The following is a 25,364-nucleotide window of genomic DNA, read 5'->3' on the forward strand; positions in this document are numbered from 1 at the left end:
GGGCATTCCACGTTAAATGTTTATCAAAGGTGACACCAAGATATTTGAGAGTGTCGTGAAGCGGAAGACGGGTGTCCAGAAGTGTAATACTTAGGCGCTCGGGATCTCGTGTGGGGCAACATTTTTTATTCCGGGCAAAAAATGTCATTTGCGTTTTGAGAGGATTGAGTTTAAGTTTCCATTTTAGGCACCATCCGACAAGGTCGTCCAACGCAGGTTGAAGTGTGTTGTTTATTCGGTCTACAGAAGAGCCAAGTGCTAGGTAAGCGGTGTCATCTGCAAATTGGAGAATATGGACAGGAGGCTGCTAAAAAGAGCTTAATTACACATGCTCCAATTATTATCCGCAGGAATTGCTTAGATATCTGATGGAACTTGCGTTCGCGTTCTAACAATTCAGGTTGTAATCTGTCTGAATACTTATCAATTAATTCTTCGTTAACGTATAAAACTGAAAGATATTTGAAGTGGCCTGAGTTGAATTGAATCAGGCACGTAGCCAGGATTGCGTGAAGGGGGGGGGGTCCGAGGATCGGCGCCCTTGGTCATCACACCAGGGGTCGATCATTCTAAACAATTTTATTGGAATATATATTGGTTCGTTTAGCCAGGATTTCGTAACGGGGGGGGGGGGACATGAAATTCTGAAGGCCCAGGAGCGCGATCAATCTAAAATACTTTACGATCAACATATATTTGTTTGTGAGGATATGTTGGTAAGTATTTTAATAAACTATGAAGAAATCTCGAGTAAAATTTTAAAAAAAGACGTATTGAAAAAGATTATACAATATTTACATCCTTTCTCTGTTTATTCACATATACCAATTTTCCTTTCATTATGACCTCAACTATTATAAAAAGTACATATTCACTATTATAAAAAGTACATACTCAATAATGTCTTGTAAAATATTTTACAATATCTGCGTTCCTTTCTCTGTTGAATCAAATGTTAACAGAACTTTCTTTCTATACAATTTTGTTTTTATTATTCCGTCAACTACTGTCTGTTCCAATGACAGGTTAAAGGAGCAGTAGAAAATTGTTTTTGAAATAACATGTTTGATATTGCATGGATGCGATGACGAAAAATGATAAAAAAATGTCCACGCTGTTACACCACGGTACTATGCTTTCGGAAGCTTGAACTCTCCCTGACTAGTAGCAGAAATTCTGAGAATTCCGCAACTTTTCTAGAAATTTCAAATTCCCTGACTCTTCCAGGATATATCGCTCACCTTGCAACCATGTATTGCAAGTAATACAAATTTCCTCATAAGAAAGAGTAACCAAAAGCTTCCTGTAGTTTATTTTTAACGCTGATCCTTCTTTTTCTCATTTCATTTTGTTTCATCCTTCCTTAATTTTTTTCATTTCTGGTCTCGAAGGGGGGGGGTCCGGACCCCCTGGACCCCCCCTTGGCTACGTGCCTGATTGAATGAATAGGTAAACATGTATACGAATTGTGCAATGTGTCGTTAAATTATTATTATAAACTGGAAACACGATTTTGTTTTCTTCCTTTTTTCTACAAGCCTCAAAAGGTGAACATTTTTAGTTACATCAAATCATGAGTCAAAACAGGGTTGAAAGTTGGTACTTCCAAACTCCTTTTCAATCCTGGCACTGAACAAGAAGTATATGAATATTAAATTTATAGTTTTGTTGTTCAGAAAACTTGTATTTTCACGTCTAGCTTAAACAATACATATGTGCATTTTCAAAAGACGTGTGTACATTATATTTATCGAAAATGGACAAAGGAATTTTAGTATTAATTTTAATTTCGCAATATTTTGAAAAATAAGAAAAATGAGGAGACGTCTGATGAGCACCAAAGTATTAAAATTTTACAAGGCATAAAATATTTGTTGATCTCAAAAACCAGAAAAATATGATTTCATGAACTATATCCGTTGTCTTGTCCAAGTGTGGGCTGCTTCTTGTCATAACTTGTAAGATTGTTGCATGTTAATCAGAATGTTTCAAATTTCCTACATTTTATTTTTTATTGTATACTTTACCTCGTATATTTTGTCTCGTCTCTAATTTCGAGATGAGTCGAGACATGAATATATTTTCCAATCGGAACACGAGTCAATACAGCATATTTTCTCAAGATAAATCACGAGAAGCTTTAAATCTCGACTCGACTCGTCTCGTGTGCATCCCTAATTGTAAGGGGAGCTTGTTTAGTATATATATAACCTCTGTCCAGAAAGTTCGGTGAATGTGTCTATTTTTCGAATGGAGTGTTGTCTTACCTGAAACAGTAGTTACTTACTGTTCTTCGAAGTAATCCCCGTTGATAGTAATGCACTTCTGGGAACGGCTGTACGAGTCGTGGAAACTCCTGGCGTATTCGTCTTTAGGGATGGCCTTCAGTTGGATCGTAATATAAATTGGATGTTCAAAATGTTCGGAAACCACTGGCCCTTCAGGGCTGATTTCAATTTGAAGAACAAGGAAAAGTCCAGGGGAAAACAAATCTCTGGAGTAGGGTGGGTAATTGGGTAACATAACTCTCCTGTTGGCCAGGAACTGCTGTACCAGAAAGGCAGTATGTGGCCGGGCATTATCATGGAGCAGAATCCAGTTGCGTTGGTGTACTGAGCGAGTATATGCTTGATCGTTACACAAGACGTTTCAGTATTTCCACATACGTAGTGGCACTTAACGTGGTACCCTCAGGAAGAAATTCTTTATAAATTTGCTTCAAAATAAAGATGGTAAAGTAGGTACTCAATGTCGTGTAATGGATTGGTCCAATTGGAAAATGTATGTATCTTACAAGAAAAAAATTGATTCATTTATGCTCTACGTTATATACTAGAATAGTATAACATCATCATAAACTGCTCGTTACCATGGTGACCGTCATGTATTTTTTTAAATTTTATTTTCTATACTACATGTGCTAAAGAATAGGTTAAAGACAAAATGATGTTTCTTTTCGGATTGATAAGCATCACAATGAAACATGTATATTCGTAAGTTCATTGACGGATGAAAGAAAAAAAAAGAGGTGGGAAAAGATCAATCACTATGTCATCAAAGTAAGGGAAAGTGCAAGTAAACAATAGCAACAAGGAGCCAGTATAGAAAACATACGTTACCAGCAGGGCCGGATTTAGGGGGGGGTGCAAAGGTGCACGTGCAACGCCCCCCTTCGTTGTAAATATACACTCTCTAAAATTAGAAGCTAGCAGTGAAAATAGCAACACATTCCGAAACTTTCTGCCACCATGTCTCTGTTTGGGGCTTAAAAGAAAGCAGAGCTTTGCAAAAGCAAGTTTAAGTTGATTTTTTGAAGGTTGAAGCCAAAGGATTCACTAAGCAAAACAATATAACATTTTTAAAGTAGGAAAGAAAACAGAAGGCAGGAGCAGTGAAGGACATTTTTGTCCTCCATTCCACTTGCGAACCTCTTTAAAATACCCCCTCGGTTCTATGTATCAGCGTTGTCAGGTTAAAGAATACTGTCACATGTCACTTTGAAGAGTTTCAGTATGATTGGTCATTTTGATAGTTATTGGTGCACCCCCTTCTCAGACAATCCTGGATCCGGCCTTGGTTACCAGAGCAACGAACAGGAAAATACTACTCCAGTTTATGTAGTAACTGAATAAAAAAATCTCAATACGAAAAATATGAAATAAAAATACATTTTAATTAAAATTGATAGTAAAAATTACACTTTATACGTTTTCTCTACAGTAACATTTTTACTTAACAAAATTAATACTAACTTCATGAAGTAATTTAATATATACGCAAGATAAAGACTAAATTATCTACCACAATAATTAAGCTTATTTGGTTTGCACATCATATCGAACTTAGTTGTAATGATAGTATATTGTCTTTATCCTTTTCACTTTGTTTTTCTTTGCACTTCATCCACACGTTCCTTCCACAATTCCTCATGCGGAGATCTGAGATCTCTGTAATTGCCCTCGCCGTTCAACTTATCACGAATGAGATACCGCCTATAGTAGTCGCTTAAGGTACTACTGCCTCCAGGCGAATAGCTACGATCGAACCTCTCCAATTCTCGAAGAAAATTAAGATCCTTACAATCACAAGCATGACGAACGTAGTCAGCGCAGGTTCTGTATCCACTAATTGAGTCAAATGGAAATGGTGCGCTTCCGAATCTACTGTTTCCGTAATAATCCCTATAGTTGTCTCTCCTGAGTTCAGATAAAGGAAGTGGTGGAGGCATTTCAGTTCTTCTGATTGCGTCACGATTCCATTCTATATTTTCCCTTCGATTGTCCTCTTCTTTGAAACCTCCAAAGACTCCACCGCGAGCATAGTCAAAGTTGGGACGCCCGGGCCCATTCCATCTATTTCGGTCGTACTTCTCACTGCTGTAAGTTTTGTACCCTTCAACATTTCTAATGTTCCCTACACCAAGACGTTTCCCATCATTCCAATCGGTAGTGTCTCCAGCAGCGTACCTGTACCGTTCTCTGTCAACGTCAGCTGCTGCCCGTTGCCACGTGCTGATGTTCCTATTGTCTTCAATGATGACTCTTCCAGGTAAACTGGAATTATTTCTTGTTAAGTCCCAACCAGTGTAGCCATCGAAAGCAACTCGATGGTTATTTGTAACCCTGGGCTTCAGAGCTTGAGCCAAAACTGAAATTTACAAAGAGAGCAAATTAAAAGTTGTTCAAATATCAATAACAACATCTGAAATATTTAACAAAACAATCTGAATGAACATAAACTCCAATAGGTTCCGAAATATTATGAACTTTTTATTTTAGTTTAACATCTCACGAGTGTGTTCCGAGACCAGAGGAGACGGTGATGATGATGATAATGATTGAAATAGCAGAATGATGAGTGTGGAAAAATTAGGAGAACCCCGGGGAAACCCATGCAAAGGATATTACCCTGCACAAAACCCATATGGCGGAAGCTGAGATCGAACTAAGAACCCAACGCACCACAAATTAGTGCTCTACCACTGAGCCATCGCGGGCTTACATTGGAAACTGAAATATCAATAGTTCCCACGACGTAGCCATTATATTTAGCGCTTAGATTTTTTGTATTTATCGAACTTTTACCAAAGAGGCGTCAGATCATGAAATCATGAAATAGTTATATACAATACTCTTTTCCATGATTTTTCCTTCATGTAGTTCTTGGTAGCACGGTGGCTCAGTAGCAGAACGCTCACCTCTGATGTAAACGATCTCTGTTCAATCCCAATTCACGTGAGTTTCTGAAGAACAACATCGTGTCTATGTGTTTTCTTGCGGTTCTCTCATTTCGTACCATATCCTGACTCTATCATTTCTTGCTCATAATGATTCGCTTTCAATAAATACCTGTTTTCTTTAGATTGAAAAGTATATAAGTGGGACGTAACTGAAACATTTTGTTTTTCTCTTTTTTTATTTTTAAAATGTTTGTATTCTTTCTCAGTAGAAATTTGTGTTCCTTTCATAGAATGTCTATATTTTTTGTTACTTAATACAACATTCTTTTGAGCTTATATATAAAGAATATGTATTATATTTGTATTATATATTCTTATTTTTTTAATTTTTACATTTAATACTGTTTCACACTTTAATTTTTTCCAAAGGGCTTTATCGCCGAGAATTGCGCTAATTTGCAGAATACATACATATAATAATCAAAACATCAAAATATATAAAATTTCAACAAACGTACAAAAGTTTAAAATAACGAATAAATAATTCATTTCCCTATCTACACAAGAGAAAATCACCAGAACAGATTTCGTATTATCTGGAAATAATCTAAAAGAAAAACTATTGTTCAGGAAGTAATATATATAACTATTCTTATTAGAGTACAAACATCTCGTTCAGTTCCTTTCCAGGTGGTCAAGTACCAAGGACCAATGAGATGTTACCACGGTGGATAGAAACGGCTGTTTTGTATTAGAAAAGATGTAGAACGAACATCGCCGGAAACGCAAGAAATGCATCTTCCTACACTGTAAGAAATCGTTGTGTTATTTCAATGACATGCCTATGTGTTAACACGATTGTGTTAAAATATAACACAAACAGGTGGTTAGAACAACTCACTCTCCATTTGGAGTTGTGTGTCAAATGAACGGTAGTTGAAATGACACACAGTCTGTGTGCTAAATTAACACAAGTGTAAAATCTTCGGTGTTGTTTTCTGCTTGATTGCCAAATATGTTGGCATCTAATTGTAAAAGCTAATGGATTGAAGTTACAGACAAACACAGTAGAAAGAAATACTTAAATCCAGGTATACGCAAAATTTCAACATTCAAACCGCGCGATATGTTTTCAATTGTTTTACATAATGTTTCTGAAGAAATATGTCAACAGCGAGAAACATCGTATTACTGTGTTACTTCTACACTGCACTAGAGATCACCAGTCAACATCGGGGACTGTGTTTCAAAACTGGCGAAAAACAAGTAGAATCACGATTAAGAGCAAACATTATAAGGATATAGTTAACAGATTCCTATCATTCTTGAACAAAATGTTGGTAAAAGTTGTTTCGCACCATCAAGAAATACTTCACAATAAATATTGGGGAGGACAACAAAAATTTTTATGAAGATTTTCAATATGAAGTGTTCTGTAGTTTACTATTCTTATTTTAAAATTAGAATCTTCGGTAAGCGTAAGCATGCACACCACATGACTTTCCAACAGAGAAAAATGGTTACATTAACACCACACACAGAGTTATTTCAACACCGAAATAGGAGTCGTAGTAATACAGAAGTGGAGTCGAGCTAACACCAAAAACGGTGTTAATCTGGTGGTCTGACCTTCAATTATGACACAGATTGTGTGTTAAAATAATAAGAAAATGATGTCGAAGTAACACAGGGACTGTGTTATATTGATATTTGACATGGTGTAATATTAACACAAAATAATTAACACACTACACACTGTATTACTTTCTTCATGTTGGTGCAACACCGCTGCAAGTAACACTTAATACTTTTCTTCACACCACAGACCCTGACATGTGTCGAATCAACGCCGAAAATACTAACACAGATCCGAATTTAACACCGCTCATCACCGGTTGTGTGTTAAAGACGTAGCACACCCCCTGTGTTAAACGCCAACACCACAGGGTCTGTGTTGAACTAACACCGCATAGTGGTAGTCACGCTGAAACCACTGCCCTGTGTTAAAATTGAGTTGAATTAACCATTTTTTACTGTGTACCTCCCTAATGAATTCAAGACTTCTTGCATCCCAAGAGCCATTAGTTTCAACAACAAATGGAGTGAAAACAAAATTTTCGATAAGGTTGTATTTTCTTTGCTTTTCAGCTTCTCTGCGATTAGCAACAGCTCCAATGTTCAATACAGATAGAGACTTGAATGAGTGTATGTATCACCACATGTGAAGTTCCATAATAGGCATTTACTTCTCATCCATGGAACGAATGACAGCAATTAAATCAATGGAATAAAGAATATGTGTGTTCTTTTATTTTGTAGGCCCTAATTGTTTGTATTCTTTGCGTACTTTATGGATTTTGAAAATAGAAGCTCATAAATGTACTTGTTAAATACTTGGAAAAGGTTACAGTCTTAACTTCGCCACTTAAAGTAAGTAATCAATAATAATAATAATAATAATAATAATAATAATAATAATAATAATAATAATAATAATAATAATAATAATAATAATAATAATAATAATAATAATACACAATGCAATATGGATGAATCAAAGTGAGACAGGAATCACAACGGTAATGAGAATGACTTATTACATGTACCATATTCAATTGAACATAAAATTAAGTGTGAAACTGATATGTGGTAAAACATTGGATTTTAATCAATGTCTGACTGTACTATAGTTCACTTGTTAAATGTAGCTATATGAAGCTACTAAACCAATGAAGTAGATTTAGAACGTCTAGCTCCCTTCCTTAGTGTTTCACTGAAGAGGAACTGGTAAATAAGAAGGCATAATGAAGGAATAGATAAAAATTAGTTTTACGGATTCTCGGCGGGAGCTCAGGTGTTTCGGATTCCACGTTAATCAGTAGATCCCGTCTCATATAGCCTCGCTGCTGAAAGGGACGTTAAACTCAAAATCAAATCAAATCAACGGATAGCACCATACAAGAAGTGAGTAGTTACCGCTGTAAAATAAAAAAGTAAGTTGATTGATTATTTCGAATTTAACATCTCGTTTAGCATAAGAGCTATATGAGACGCAGTCTTACTGATTAATATTGGATAGAAAGCTATGTGAGCTTTCACCAAGAATCATATCTGGTCTCTTGTACTGAAAGCGCGTATGTTAATGATGTAGAATACATATGTTTTCTTTTAAAAACTGAAGTTCTTGATTTCTTTTTTGTAACTTAAGAATCTAACACTTTTCTTTTTGAATGAACTCTAAATAAAGTATATTTTTATGTTCTTTTGGTCATTTCTGTTCTCTGTTTCTTATCGAGCCCAGCGTCAGGGGCATAAACACACAAACATCGTTGATACTTAAGATAAAATTTCAAGCTGTTCAATGGGATCCGTACCTACAATGGTTTCCCGTTCACAGTTTCTCAATTTGTGGTGTGCATACCATCGGTGGTACGCGAGTCACTGCTGGATGGTACGCACGACTTACGTGGTGGTAATAATGATGGTACGCTAGTGAAAAATGTTGAGAAATCCTGGTAGCCTTTCGATCATCAACCTAACACTCAGATTGGTCTATTACAGGTAGGAGAACTAAGCAAGATGTGAAATCCGAGGTACTAGTAACTCGTACGAAAGCGACCCACCCCAAAGCCCCACAAGATAGTGTCTTTTTGTGTACGAAGTTGTGTATTGCCTTTGTATAGTGTTTATAAGCATGAGTTTTTATCTTAAGTTTACCTGAACAGTTTTAGTTGATTTTACCATTAAAATAAGATTTTTAAATATATATACTTTCTAAAAAATATAGTCCTATGCAGGGGCCGCGGAGGCTCAGTGGTAGAGCGTTCACCTCTGATGTTTGAGGTTCTTGGTTCGACCCCAGCTCGTACCACGCGAGTTTTGTCGTGGATAAACACCGTGTGCATTTTTTTTTTTTTTTTTTTTTGAGCTCCAGTTTTCTTCCGTTTCATTTCACCAATTCATTCATTTCTTGTCATCACCGTCTCCTAGCCGGAATAATCCTGGGACGTAAAACTTTAATAGTCCTATACAGAAAAATAGGATTTTTTCTGTATCTATTTTCGTAGTAAATTTAATGTAGTTTAATTTCGTACTTGAAATCTTTTTGGGTAAAACCCAGTTTTTGAGATATTTAAGAAAAACTTGGAAAAACTACCTTTAAACCCCTTGCACCGCCCGAGGACAACACAATTTCGAGGACTTTTAGTATGTCGTTTAGGGCACTCTCCCCACCCATACACACACAACTGTGTCAAATTTTAAAACCATACGGTTTATTTTATTATTTTTTGTCAATTTTCCTTCGTTGACTGGGCTACAAAACATATATTACAATGTAATATCATACTTTTGTTCTAAAATAATTACAAAGACTGTAAGATTGCATGAATAATAATAAAAAAGAAGTTTTACGTACAAGACTATGCAAATAATATTTTCTTTTCCAGTGAATGTTTCGTGTACTGAAAATTTCTTAAAGTTGTTTGAAAACTTAATTAATGCAAGTAAAGATATTTCATTTTGCCTGCAAAACAAAATTAAACAATATACAAATATGTTACAAGTTACGAACCAAATTTAAAGACATGTTTGTTTTTCTTCGGAAGTTTGTAACACCTCGTGCTGGTACTGATGTTGTTGATCAGACACACTAGTAGGGAAGTGCTAATGTTCTTTAAGTAAATATGGATGGCATTGTTGAAAATAATATATTTACATTGTTATGCCAATAATATACGGAATTTAATTTCTATAGCTGCAGAGTTTTAGAAAATCTGGTTGTAGTGTGAAAGAATACAAAGCTTCTGATGAAAGTGTATCTGTCATCCATTTTAATGTTCAGAAATTTTCATGAGATGAGCTGAGCAAATTTTCAGTCTTCAGTGTCGTTATCATTATCTAGATGCTAACAGATGTCCAAAGATGAGTAGTATAAATGTATGGATTAATAGTTACCTTCCTATGAAGCACTGCAAACATCTATTGGTAAGAAGAGTATTTTGTTCTCTTATTTTCTAAATGAAAATGTCCTTGCTTTCATTATTGATAAACTTTATAATAAATTATACAGGACAAGTCAAAATGATGGACCCGATTTCAAAATTTTATTCTGTGACATCTAATGAACATACGATACTGTGAAACATGCATTTTGAATGGTTAACCTTCAAAGTTTAGTTTCCACTTTCTACAGCAGGTACGCAGCCAGAATTTCGTAATAGAGTGGGTCCGTGACGAAGTACTGTGGTTATCACACCAGGGGCTCGATCATTCTAAACTATTTTACTACAAACATACATATTGGTTCGTTTAGCCAGGATTTCGTAATGAGGGGGGGGGGCTTGGCATGAAATACTCTGGTTACACACCAGGGCCTCGATCAATCTAAACTATTTTACTGCTAATTACCCATATTGGTTTGTTAGGACAATAAAATGAGGATATCTTGGTATTTTAATAACGAACTATGAAGAATCTCGAGTAAAAGAATATAAACAATGGTATTGAAAAAGATAATCTTTCGAGTTTTTTAAAGTTCTTCTGAGAGTCTATCTGATCGAACCGGTTTATCGATCGTCATTTGTAGTCCATATGATTAGCATGGAGCTAGATGGAATTCGGAATGCTCCGTTACAATAATATCCATTTTCAACTTGACCCTCCTCCCAGTTTCCTCCATACAAAGCTCCTTATAAGAAAGAGTAACCAAACGCTTGCTGTAGCTAGCGCTGTAGCTTTATATTTTTAACGGTGGTTCTTCTTTTTCTCGTTTCTTTTTGTTTCATCCTTCCTTAATTTTTTACATTTCTGGTTTTGAAGGGGGGAGGTCCGGATCCACCCCTTTCCTACGAGCCTGTTCTACAACTAAAAGTCAGCAGCGAGCAAGGGCGCCCATGCTATTTTTTCCAAGGGGGGGGGGCAAGTATAAGCGACGTTTCAAAAATAGTTTCGAATTTTGCTGTAACTAATGTAAAAATTCTATTGGATTTTCGATATTCTGAAGTACAATTTCCTCTAGGGGGGCAAGCGCCCCACCTTGCCCCCCTCCTGATGGGCACCCTTGACAGCGAGCATAAAATGAACTGATATTGAGCGTAACATACTACAAAACGTTTGACATGACGAGATAGACTATCGTATTGATGTGTGCCGTGTTACACGAGCTGCTCACACAGAACACTTGTGATTTTGTTTGAAGAAAGCTTTGATACTTTACGTTTCTTTCCACATGTCTCACAATAACATATGTTTATTAGGTTTCACAAAATACATTTCTGAAATCGGGTCCATCATTTTGACTTGCCCTGTATTAAATTTAATACCGGCTACAAACTTTTTGACTTCTTTCCTTTCTCTATGTCTCTACCTGTTCTCATGTTTATATAAAATCAGCGTTTCTGTTTTTAATTCTTTTCCTCCACTCTCCTCTATCCTGGACGTCCTCAATTATCCATCTCTTCTCCCTCGATTATCTTGAATCTTGTTCTTCCATCTTATCTTGGGTCCTTCCCTCTTCCTTTTACCTGTTACTTCCAGTTTTCCAATTCTCTTTCCTACATGGTCGTCGTTTCTTCGTTCTAGATATCTCAGCCATCTCAGTCTCCATTCTTGGAACTTTTTACTAAAAGGCCCCACCTTAACAGTACCTCTTATATAATCGTTCCTTATTCAATCCTACCTCGTCACCAGGCCGGTAGCCAGCTCAAAAATGTAAGAGGGGCCGTCTGATGTTAGGGGGGCCCGATCCAATCATATTATAGTTCATCGCCATATTATAGTTCATTTCCAAGCCTACCGTGAATATTTTAGGGGGGCAGCAAACATTTAGGGGGGACGCCCCCTTGACCCCCTGGATACGGGCCTGCTCGTCACACCACTCTCCTCTGAAAATTCTCATCTCTATTTCTTCTATCCTCTTTTCTTTGGCCCTTATGATTATCTAGGTTTCACTACTGTACATTATGCCGGTTCTATTACTGTTTTATACGACCTTTTAACCTGCAACTTACTTTCTTATCACAAAGACCTACCCAGATTTTATTTTGTATTTGTAATCCATTATACTGGTCGAGCTACAATCCAAGATAGTAACCGCAGGAAGCCTCCGTCTTCTTTGTTGAGTGTCATATATTCTGTTTTCGTTCTACTTATCCTCATGATTTTGTCTTTCAACATCCTTCTGCATTCTTCCAGTTTCTTTTCTACCTTATCTTCAGATGTTTCGCGTGTAACAACATCATCCACGAACAACAGAATCCATGGCGCTCTTCATTTTATCTCATCGCCAACACATCCATTATCAAATTGATCAAATATTGAATGACAGTTGATTCCTGAACAGACTAACTTTCACAAGAAATCCTTTGCCATAATCACACTGCTCTTCAATTGGATCTCTACTCTTTCGTATATGTCCCTTACCAATCGTACATATTTCACAGAAAACTCCTTGTCCCTCACCCATCGCCATAGTTCTTGTCTGGGCATTCTGTCATACGTCTTTTCCAAGTGTATAATAACGAAATGCAATTCCGCTCTCATTTCCCTGTATTGTTTCATAAACTTCAAAGATTACATCAGATGTTCATCTTCCTGACACAAAATCAAACTGTTCCTCTCCAACAGTCGTCTTCTGTCGTATCCTTCAATCAACTGTTCTTTCCCAGATCTTCATGGTTTAAAATCGTATTAAATTTCAAGGTACGTCACATGGTCGATTGGTTATTTGAGTTTGTCTCTTTATAGCAACGAGGCTGTATGATCCTGTTTAAAGTGGATGGGATTCGAACTGGTAGTCGAGTTTATATCCGAGGCAAGAATAGAACACGTTTCTGGTCAAACTCGAGGTATAACTCTTATTGGTTAAAAGAACATCACGTATTTCAAAATTATCTTGTACGGAAATAAACTTCCATAGCCTTCCACGATTCAAACGGGCATTTGAGTTCCTTCATGGGTAATAGGTAAATTTTCTTGTCTTTCCAGTAGAAGACTCATGTTTGATTCGTGGGAAACATACATATATATATATATATATATATATATATATATATATATATATATATATATATAGGGTATAATAGTTGCGTTGCGTAGCATAGTCACTAACCTTCTCGCCTTTGGCACGAGAAGTCCCTGGTCGATTCCCGGTTGGAATACTAGGTCGAAAAAGTGTAAAAAGCTTTCTTAGACCTACCATCCCGAGATGCTTTTTTGTTTTTGTTACACACACCGGGCAATGCCGAGATGGTACCTCACATAATGATGCCACGCCACTTCCTTCTTTCCCATTCCTTTCTTCCTCCGCAATTTCCTGGTCAGTGAGAGATCGCCAAAGGACGTCATCCATCATATGTGACGAACTAATATGCCCATAGATGCCAAAAGCCCAAAAATCTAATTCCTAATCCTAAATTCAAATATACATCCCGCACAACATCGGTGTTGAAGAAGGATGCACACCAAACGAGCAAAATTACTGAAAATTATATATGGAACACATACTTTAGCATTATTTTACTATCATTCTCTTGATTCTTCTTTGTTTATCTACAGAAAAGAAAAAGGGATAGTAAAAGTAAAAGATTCTGGAATCAATGACTATGCCGAAATCCAAGCCTGACCCTTTCCTAAACACTAGCAAGATGATCTGTAAAATAGGCACCACAATGAATTAAACTGAGATTATATGCAGTAATCGACAAAAGAAAATATCATATTTTATGTATAGACAGTATATAAAATAGGCCAAGACATGGTAAGGGGTGTAACTTCCAATTGGGCGGCCGGGGATACCATTCTACACTTGTTCAATATTGCTCTAAGGTTTGCAAAGGCAGCCTGGTAAAATGGGGCAGTTTGGGGACGTAAAGACACCACATCATCTCCTTGAGTGCCGAAGACAAAAAAAGAAAGTATCTCCGTACCAAAGCCTTTATCTCCATACACAATATTTGACACATTATTGACTGTCCGAAAAGTGAGATAATCTTTATTTTACTTAATATATTGTAAAATGGGTTGTTTCCCTTTATCACAGACTGAGCATAACTATATAAAGAATTTAAAATTTGACGTATACGAAAAGAGAACAAGATGGTATTTTCCCTCTAGTAGATATATTTATAAGCAGTAAGCAATCGTAAAAGTTGAAAAAATGAAATGAAATCTTTAAGGTTAACGACCCACGGTTATGCTAAAGGAGACAGTGATAATGAGAAATGAGTGGAATGATGGAAGTGGGAGAACCCCGAGAAAACACACGAGCACGATTTTTGTTTACCACAAAGTCCACATGGCGCGTGCTGGAATCGAACCAGGAACCCCAAGTAGAAGTTAGGATGAAGAAGATATCAAGGTGGAGGTACTGCACGAGTGCCGGCGAATTTGCTTTAAAACAGGTATGTTTAATTGATGTAAAAGAAAAATAGTAGTGTGCGTGTAAATTCTAGTTGATGAGTACTAAAGTATTTCATAAATGTAGTGTGTGAATGCGAAAATTCTAAGCATTACGACGAGAACCGGCGAGTGTTGTGAACAAAGGCATATAGGCCTCATGGCGCCATAGTTGCAAGCAGTATTGGAAAATATCGAGAAATATTTGCATGTGTACTTCAGAGCAAGTTAGTACAGAAAGACGTGGGGCAAAATGGCACATGTGTCCATCTTGCCCCATTATTATTTATATGAAGGGTACAGGGAAGAAGTACGTTAAGTCATAGTAAATTATTCAGGAGAGCGTATCTAAAATTTGGAAACCTATTCTTTCCTCCATGAGGGCATGTCACCTTGTACGCGATTCATTTAATAGCTAGTAAAAATGGTAAAGAAAGAACTTGCATCAAAGAATAGGACGGGGAAATGCATTCTGGGGGAAAGTATCAAGAAGTCACTAAAATTTAACTTTGCAGGTTTTTACAACGTCCTCAAAAGAAAGCTTTGAAGCTAACTTATGTTCTATGGATATGATCCTAAGGTTGGTGAGTTGTTCTCCTGTTAAGTTTGTGAGGTATTTTTTATGATCCTTAGTTTGGTAAAACTCCTTTCTTTGCTTTATAATGAAAATAAATATTTACCTAATTTTGCGCCCTTCAATCCGGCGCCCTGGGTACAAGCCCCGTTTGCCACCCCCTCCCTTAGTTATGTCACTGATCCAAACTCAACAAGCACAACAACTTTTTCATATATAACTGATAGTTAATAAACAGTAAAATTAAAATATAATAAAACTAAGAAATATTAATAATTAGTTTCTGAAAAATAAATTAACTGTTAACTTTTTAATCGCTTCGATTTATTTAACGATTATCAATTGTAGACATCTGAAAAATTTAATTGATTAAATTACAAATTATCAATTTTTTAAAGTTTTCAATTTAATCGTTAGTTTTTTAACGGATTAATTATAATTCATGCATTATGTATATACAATTTGTGATTCTGGAAACAATTGTAAACTCATATAGACGAATATGGGCATGTTCTTGCTCTCATTCGAAATAAAATCAAGTAAGATTGACGCATATGATACAAGTTTGAGCTTTTCTTTTCTTACAAAATGCATTGTTTCCTCAAAGTTTGTCAATTGTTAACTACTCAAAACGAATACCTGGTAATCAAGCATGAGAATAACAAACATAAATTTGAATAAATTATTTTGTAACGCTTTCTTCGAATATAAAAGTTAAAGATGTTCAGAACATGAAGATGAAAGTTGTAATTTAAGATATTTGTTTAGTGGAAACTTTCCAGGATAGAAGTTTGATTTTTTTTTTCCCTTTTCGTACAAAATTCAAGGATAAAAATTAATGAAATGTTTTTGAATAGTACCAGTTACCTATATTAGAAACAGGAAATGCACAAACGAAAAACAAAACAGAATAGGAAAAAACCATCAAGTTCAAGGTCGTTAAAAATGTCACAATTACGAATACAAAACATTCCATTCTACAGAACAAATTCATCTTCCTTGAAATAAAATCAGACTTGAAGTAACTTCTAGGTCTTTTAGTAAAAAAGAAAAGAGTCTTCCTTGTTAAGAGCTTTTAAGAGCTGATAACATTTAAAAAGACAGTGCTGAGGCTTTCTGATATGTGAATCTACAACTTCAGGTGGGATCAGAGTTACGTACATAAACTCCTGCCGTAAAATGAACTTGAGCCTCTAGCGCCAAACGTGAGAATACTAATGATTAGCCATGAGGTTTACTCAAAGGTGAAATTAGGTGTTTTTGTAAGAATATCTATTTTCTAGATAAATTTGAACCTGTAATCTTAGGTTTTTCCATCATTCATATGGAGGGCACGGTGACTTAGTGGTATAGCGCTTACCTCTGGTATGCGGGGTTCCTGGTTCGATCCCGACCAAGTATATTTGTGATGGACAACGTCATGTCCATGGGTTTTCTCGGGGTACTCCCGTCTCATCTCATGTTCTCATTCCATCGATTCTTCCATTGTCATTCACTTGCTTTAATCATTTTCTCCCTTAGCCTAAAGGGTATAATAGTGGGACGTTAAACTGGAAGATATCATAGCATTTAATTTTCTCCATTATTCAAACTTTTTGGATAATACATGATGTCTCTAGTCTTCGTCTGATTATAAAGTGTTAAACTTGAGCACGGCTAATTGTATTGAAATGAAAACCCTACAGTTCGAAAAGGGGATTGTTCAAGTTTTGTTGCCGCCCAGCTAACTGACAAGTGAGAAGCTTTCATCACTATGGACCTCTACAAGTACTTATTATCTGTTTTAACAAGGCATGTAATAAAGCGTATACTCGCCTAACATTTTTATAATATAGCGTATACTCACTTTAAATTTACGAAAGGACGAACGCATATAGGGGGAAGTATACGTTACATATTTTGAAAACACCCGAACGTATAGCCACCAAAAGTTTTGATCCCACCCTCTAGTCTTTTACTGTACCCCTTATTACGCTCTTGAAGATACAATTTCTTCGCATTCAATGACCCACTCAGTTTTTTTCTTCCTGGTAATTCTGTAATTAATTAATGTTTTAATTAATAATAAACAATGATCGCTGCATTAAACATATTTATTCCTTTCTGCAACCATTACTTGTACATTCAACTTGCTGTATTCTGCATTTAACTTGAGGCCTTTCTTACACTTCCTGTGAGCTTAATGTGGTTACTGTCACCAGGAACACATCCAAGAATTTATTTCGGGAGGTCTAAAGCCTTTCGAGGGATCCAAATTCAATATGAGAATAAATTAAAGTTTGTATAATTACCCCTGAAATTAGACTAAATTTACAGAAAAGTAGGTATTTCGAGGATCAAAACTACCAGAATCCACCCGCTGTGTGAGTCCTTGAGTGTCACTAATCTTCAGTAGATAAATCATTAATTGCTTTGAAGTTTTATAAATCTCCCTTCATATATGATTAAAATATTATGAACTTTGGACTAATGCAATTAAGCAAGGTTGCTGCATTTCGAGGAACCAGAGGGACCAGAACAATAGCCTTGATTTTACACATTTAAACACTTTTGCATATAAATAAGTTTCCAATAGAGTCTATCTAAATATCTGTATAACTTAAGTGTGAAACTGTGTTTCATTCTCTCTTTTAAATTTCTCTATACAGCAATAAACTACAGAAGAAATTGAGCTTTCCTTTCTCCAAACAATTTCATATAAGTGCGCTTTTGCCATGCTACAGTGGGGTTGAAGGTGCAATGAATATGCAGCGCCAATTGTGCCTCTAGTTGTTATTTTATAACTCTATGGTTTTATAATTAGGTTTACGACCAATGTTGTTGCTTTCTCTCAATTCCTCTCTACACCTACATTTTGGAAGTACCTAATCTTCCATAATCACTTTTGCGTACATTCATGCTTCTGCCCACTCAAACATTAAATATTGTGACTTTTTTTAGTCCCTTCATGTATTTAGTAGCTGGTGTGAGCACTATAGCTCAACTAAAACTCGAAATGAAATGAAATCTTTAAGTTTTACGTCCCACGGTTATGCCGGTTAGGCTAAAGAAGACGGTGATGATGAGCGATGGGTGAAATGGTGGAATGCAGAAACTGGGAGGAAACGGGAGAACCCCGAGAAAATCCACGAGCACGGTGTTTGACCACCACAAAGTCAACTAAAACTCGAGTTGTTGTTCGAAGACGACTGCAAGTAATGAGTTCTGCCTCTGCATATCCTTGATATTAGAAATATATCTTAAATTTGAAATAATCAATCAAATTTGATTCATAGGTTTGTGATTCAAAGTCACACAGTGTAGGAACAAAAGAGCTTTGCCATGTACGGACTGTGACAGGAAAATCTGGAGAGCGCAAGGGAAAATTATGAAAATGGAATGAAATCTTTCAGTTGCCACGTTTGTTGCCTTTTATGCCAAGGGAGACGGATGATTTAGGCAAGAGAATGATGATGGAAGTACTTTTAGAATGAGAATGTTGGAGGAAACGGGAGTACCCCAAGAAAACCCACACAAACGGTGTTGTTCTCCACAAACTTATTTCGCCTAGGATCGAACTAGGGACACTACGCTCCAGAGGTAAGCACTCTACTCCCGGAAGATTATGAAAATGGCGTCTCGTGTAAAGATACTTGTATTATGCTCAAATAAAATTAAACTTTTTCTTTTAAATCTGCAATAAGTCTAGTTGAAAGAGAAAGAGAGAAAAACGAAGTGTCTAAAAATTTTTCTTTAACTTACCTCCTTGGTGTATTTGATCATAAATAACAGCTACACCGATGAGCAGGAGAGCAAAATACCTTTGAACCTGTAAATAGAGAATTTTCATTCAATGAAATATCTTTCCACGTTTTCTTTTTTTTTTTTTTCTTTGAATAACAGCAGCGATCATAGAAATATAAACAAACGTGTAAGGAAACTTTTAGATAATATCATGTAAATAATGGAGGCTTTGTGCAAAAATATCTGTTTGAAAATTGAGACCTTTCCACGATCTTAAATATTGATTTAACTAGTAATATTAGTTAGATCTTGGTATATATGCTACTTTTATATGACGAAGATATCTTACTTTTATACGACCATATTCTCTCGGTACTTATTCAGAGGACTAGAATAGTTAAAGATGTCTTAGGCCTTTAATTTTACCTTTTGCTTATTTCATTTTCTTTTCTTTATTGTTATTATTATTCCTATTCTTTAGCTATTTTTCTTGTTATATGTTTTCTCTTTTATTCTTCTAAGGTTTCCTCGATCTTCCTTTTTTTTTTTAAAATTCATAGACGTTGTTGAGTTATGCTATTATTTCATCGAACTTGTATTGAATTTACACTTATTAGAAGTTATTTTCGATCGTTGTTTATTTATTTATTTTTTATTATTATTATTATTATTATTATTATTATTATTATTATTATTATTATTATTATTATTATTATTATTATTATTATTATTATTATTATTATTATAAGTAATTGCAAGTAATTTGTGCTTTAGTGACAGGATAATGTTGTTTACAGTAGGTGCAGGATGGCGTTACATTTATTGGGCGATTAGTCCTTCAGAAAACGGACAAACACTTTTAACAAAATGCTAAATTTGTGTTGTTTAAAAATTTATTCGTGGTTTATATCAGCCACGAGTCAAAAAAACTATCGTACCCGTTAAAATATAGAATAATTGGACTGAGAAACAAGATGGCAACTCAATTGGATTGCATTGGATAAGTTTAGCGTCAAGTTCAGCAGCAAGGCTATATGAGACATGGAGCTTAACGTTGGATTCCAACCACATCAGTTTCTGCCAGGAATCAAACCTGAGTCTCCCACGCAGAAGTTACGAAATGTAAAAAAATCTAACTAAACTTCTGACAGTAGTATATAATTAATTAAATATTAGACAAAAGCGTTCCATTAGTTACTAATTTATGTAAAAAAAAAAAAGTAGGCTGCCTCGCTTTTTAACATATAAATAAAAGTCTTTAATGAAAAAACTGAAAATCATATAAATAGTCTTAGTAGTTTAATAATTGAATAGTACTGTATAAATAATTTAAGACAAAACCATTGAATTATGCAGTGACGTCGAGGATTTAACTTCGGACATTCATTATTTCTTTCTAATCTATTTGCAAGAAGATATTAATTATTTCTTATCTAATCCATTTGCAAGAAGATATTTATTATTTCTTATATAATCTATTTGCAAGAAGATATTCCTTATTTCTTATCTAATTCATTTGCAAGAAGATATTCATTATTTATTATCCAATCTATTTGCAAGAAGATATTCATTATTTCTTATCTAATCTATTTACAAGAATATATTCATTATCTCTTATCTAATCCATTTGCAAGAAGATATTCATTATTTCTTATCTAATTCATTTGCAAGAAGATATTCATTATTTATTATCCAATCTATTTGCAAGAAGATATTCATTATTTCTTATCTAATGTATTTGCAAGAAGATATTCATTATTTCTTATCCAATCTATTTGCAAGAAAATATTCATTATTTCTTATCTAATCTATTTGCAAGAAGAAATTAGGGTCAGGGAAAAAAAAAGGAAGGAATGTCAGAAAACTGCATTTTCGAGAAAACGTTGTTTTAATATTGAAAACCGCGTACAAAATGAATAGTTGGTCAAATTTGTGCCTGCTTTTATATGGGCATTTCTACATGTATGCATACATGACATATACATTCAAATAGTATCCAGAGTCACCAACAGATAGAACAAAGCACCCGTTAAAGCACACACATCGACATTCCTTGTTTTTTCCCCTTACCCTTTAAATATTCAGGATGCTCTATATATTCAAATGATGTTAAATGATATGGGAAATAGATAATAAGTATTAAACTGTAAGATCTGCATTATAGTTGGAGTATATTGTGTAATGACTTGTCTTTTTTAAACATTGATAAATGCTCTTTCATTGTACGTATAATTATTTTATCAATTTATACAGAATCATGTAATACTAAAACAGTATTTGAAATCTATGAATTAGGTTAACTGGCATTCCGAACGAGACTCGAAGAACTTATCGTCCCGTCTCGATTCTCGTCTCAAAAGCGTCCGCCTTTATAATATTTCTAGTCTCGTCTCAAATTTAAAAATGTACTTGTAGTTACAACTCTCGTCTCACAGGCAACAATAATTGAGATAAATCGTCTCGTAGCTGAAATTTCCATGAAAACATCAATCAATCTATCTATTAAACATTGAGTTTGTTTACATGGGCGAAAATCTGGAGTAATGAGAAAATAATTACCTTTCCATAGAATTGAGTTGATTTTCAGTTTAACGCCCCGTTCAGCAGCGAGGCTATATGAGACGTGAAATTAATGATTAACGTGGAATCCGAACCACTTGAGCTTCCGCCCCCATAGAATTATCAATGAAAAATAACGGAATTTATAGTGTCTACGGAATATGTAGGCAGTAGGCAATGTTCATCGTCATGAGTCACTACGTTTGTAAGTCCAAAATTGAACATAATATCAAGTTTCTCCAAGTAAAAAGCAAAAGTAGAATTATACTAACAATATCTGGTCTCTCAGTGACATTCTAATACATTCTAACTCTGCATGAACACTAATACAAAAGATGGTACAGTTTTAACCCTTTAGGGACGCAAAATATGGATACTTTAAAAACCATCCAAGCCTATAATTGGGTATTAAATATCTTATTCGACTAATAAAACGCAAACGATGTTTATAAACCACGCCCATTCAATCCTTCTAGAACTTGTGTTTAATTATATACCACAATTGTCCTCAACAGAACGATCGGCTGGGTGTTTCTATGTTACGCCTCTATGTTATGTCTCTAAAAGGTTAATAACTCGTAGAGGTTAATTGCTCTATTAGAAACAGTTGGTATTATTAACTGTGTAAAAAAATGCAATGATCACTGTACAAGAGAAACCCTAATAAGTTGATTACTGTAGTTTCGAGCTCACATGAGCTCCATTGTGGCTAAGCAGCTAGCGAGAACACCTTTGGCGTGGAAGACCCGAGCTCGATTCCCGAAGGGAGCTCATGTGGTATGGAACCCATGTTAAGCAGTAGGCCTACGTTTCATATAGCCTCGTTGCTGAAAGGGACGTTAAACTCAAAGTCAAATCAAATCAGTCGAGCTCAGATATTAACAATGTTGAATATATGCACCACCTTATATTTCTTCTTCAAATTTGTTTAAATGCTTGTTGCTATGTGAAAATTAAATTTCACTACATGAGTTTTTTACTTTAATATTTATTAATCAAATGCAAATAATATTAAATTTATACAATAATGGACAGGTAAAATGTTGAAACAAATTCGTCTTCTGAAAGCAAGGAATACAGTAAAACCTACCTTTAATAGACCCTTTATAAAACGGAAACTTGTCTTAAACGGAAATATTTCATGGTCCGTTGAATTTAGGGGCGAAAAACTTGTTAAATTCCCTCCATTAAATGGATACTGTGTTACGAGGACAATATGAAAATCAAAATAAACTTTTCAATGGAAAATTTCAAGTTCTGAAATGCAACGTTTGCAGAGTTTTCACACATCCTATGAGAGATATTGTGTAGGCTAAATATTTATCAAGATGCTGTTAAAAGTTTAAAGGAACTGTAACAAATTCCCTTACGTCGGAATGACACTTACATGCTTAGTATGATATTTCAGGCTAAAGTGTTGGAAGTCCAGCAACCTAGCAGCAATACATACAGAAAACCCTCTTAACCACTGGGGGGGGGGGGGGAGAGACTTAACGTATGAACAGTTTTTTTTTCTGTTTATTGTAAATTATGCGTGTATTGATTCGTAGTAGGAATTAATACTGTAATTGAATAAGGTACGTACAGTATGTTGTTTTATCTCAGTATGTCCATTATATACGTGCGCTTTCTTTTCGTATAGGTATACCTTCCTTAACCGGAAACCTAACCAGAAGTCCCGGAATTCGATTCCAAAAGACAAATTATACTTGTTTTAATTACAACTTGGAAATCAGTTAAAACCATACAATTAAAATTACAATTCATTTCAAAGAAAACAGAAAAATAATTCTTTGTGTAAGTCAATGAACTAAAGAATAATCATGGTGCAAGTACCCAACAACGTTAATGTTCGTATATTTAATACGAGGAGCAGTCAAAAATTTCCAGGAATTTTGTTATAGCTCTTTATTACCGCAATATAGGTACACATTTACTTTATCAATTTCAAAGTTGGCACCTTCGGAACACAGACGCACTTGTTCAATCGCTTGAAAGACGACGAGGCCTCTTTTGGTATCTTGCGAAGTTCAGCCGTCTCATTAGTTTTGATCTCTTCTACGTTGACGAAACGGAAAAGGTTCATTTCTAGCTTTGAGAAGAGACAAATATCCGATGGTGTTAAACTGTTTTTAAGGCTATCGAAGTCTCTGAATCAGATTTTCAACAATTTGCACATGAACTTGATGTTTACACATTGGTCGATCTGTGAAATTGAGCCGACTGATCGCTATAAACTCCTCCGTTCAGTTACACTAGTCGTACACTGGCTGTTAAGACGTGTTCACACTTGTTAAATTCAGAATTAGGCAACGTAGAATTAGGGACTGTATTACCCAAGATTCATTGTGATTGCGTCACAAATGCCACAACTACAACATTCCGGGAACATTTTGACTAACCCTCGCAAATTTTGGGTAATTGTATCTGCTATAATTCACTGTATTACAGTATATGGATTATTTTTATTTTCAAAAAAAGTAATCTCGTTATCATAAACCAAATAAGTCAACACAGATAAACTAAATTTATAATTATGTAAAAAAAAAAATGCAATTCATTCCTTCTCTGCAAAAACTTATCACTAAAACTGAATTTCAAGAGTAAAGTTAGTACTCACCGTTTTCATCTTGGAAATAAGACTTAAATGTTTCCACAAAATGCTTCTTCTTATATCTCATATGTCCTTTTATTTTTCTACAAAACGAAATGCCTTTTCCTCTTTTCTTACCTAGAAGCTACGGATATAAATTCGAATCCTTGACAAAGGAGGTTTTTAAAATATCAATAAGTATTAGTATTCAGTTTCACACGTGTTGAGATTTACGCACTTCTCTCGGGCACTCAACGGCAAATATAAATAAAAAAGAATAATAAAATAAAAATATATATGTGTTGTCCACTAAGCATTATATGACCCATAATTATTCCCCAGAAGATATATATTCATCTTCATTTCCATTTTTAACAAGATGATACAAAAGCTTGCACTCTTAAGGATATTTATACATCCGTTTTTGTTACATTTACGTTATCTTTTAAGAATAGTAAGTCAATCCGGATTTGCCAGAAGCATTGCTTTATTTTTTTTAATGTTAGTACAGCTATGGGTGGATACATACAGTTCGTTTCTTTTCCGAGAGGAAGATTTCAATTAGCTTAGATGTTTAAGAACATGTTCCAATGATGAATTAAAAGGTTATTTTTCATTTACGTCGAAGACAAAATTAATTATTTATATTATTCTTAAGCCATATCTCATTCAGAATACTATGGAAAGCCCAACTCATTACCACGTGTCAAATTATTTACTAAATGAGCCAGAAAGTTGCAAAAATGTCATCTTTAAAAAAGTAACTAGCCTGGATTACCCGCTTTGCTGGGTTAAAATTAAAATTTAGATGCATGACTTCATATCTCATCTGTTTGGTACATGTGAAATATGCTGTTTTCATTTTTAGTGGCATCGGTTTAAACGGCATCGGAAAGACAACTGTTCATCTCAGCTACCACAAAAATTATGAATTCGACACTAATATCGGTCATCTTCGATAATTTTTATATATCTCTCTATCCCCCAATTTGGGGGGTTGAATTTGGTTTTAAATGGGATCGGAAGTGTCACTGTACATCTCAGCGACCCCGAAAACTATGAATTCAACACTAATATGGGTCATTTTTGATCAGTTTTATGTATTTCCCTCTCTCCTTCCGCAGGTTGCGGGGCTGAATTTGGATGTAAACAGGATCGAAAGTGTCACTGTTCATCTCAGCGAGACCGAAAACCATGGATTCGACACTGATATCGTTCGTTTTTATATATATCCTTCATCCCCCTCCCCCAAGTTGCGGTGCTGAATTTGGATTTAATCAGCATCAGAAGTGTCACTGTCCATCTTATCGACCCTGAGAACTATAGATTCGACACTAAGA

At 35.1% G+C, this 25,364-nt stretch overlaps 2 protein-coding genes across 5 annotated transcripts in view; both read right to left on the reverse strand.

The window, feature by feature from the left end:
• Nucleotides 1-25,364, reverse strand: part of LOC145662976 (uncharacterized) — a gene marked incomplete at its 5' end in the record, with an annotated part of 292,449 nt that overhangs the window by 193,527 nt on the left and 73,558 nt on the right.
• LOC145662170 (uncharacterized) lies at nucleotides 3,702-24,169 on the reverse strand. Its single transcript, XM_081727504.1, has 3 exons — nucleotides 24,052-24,169; nucleotides 18,891-18,957; nucleotides 3,702-4,647 (listed from the first exon to the last, which is right to left on the reverse strand). The coding sequence occupies exons 1-3, from the start codon at nucleotides 24,058-24,060 to the stop codon at nucleotides 3,878-3,880; spliced, it is 846 nt and encodes a 281-aa protein (XP_081583630.1). The 5' UTR covers nucleotides 24,061-24,169; the 3' UTR covers nucleotides 3,702-3,877.

Source organism: Thermobia domestica, chromosome 10 (assembly GCF_964235325.1).
Source record: "Thermobia domestica chromosome 10, izTheDome1.hap1.1, whole genome shotgun sequence".
Classification (NCBI taxonomy): Eukaryota; Metazoa; Arthropoda; class Insecta; order Zygentoma; family Lepismatidae; genus Thermobia; species Thermobia domestica.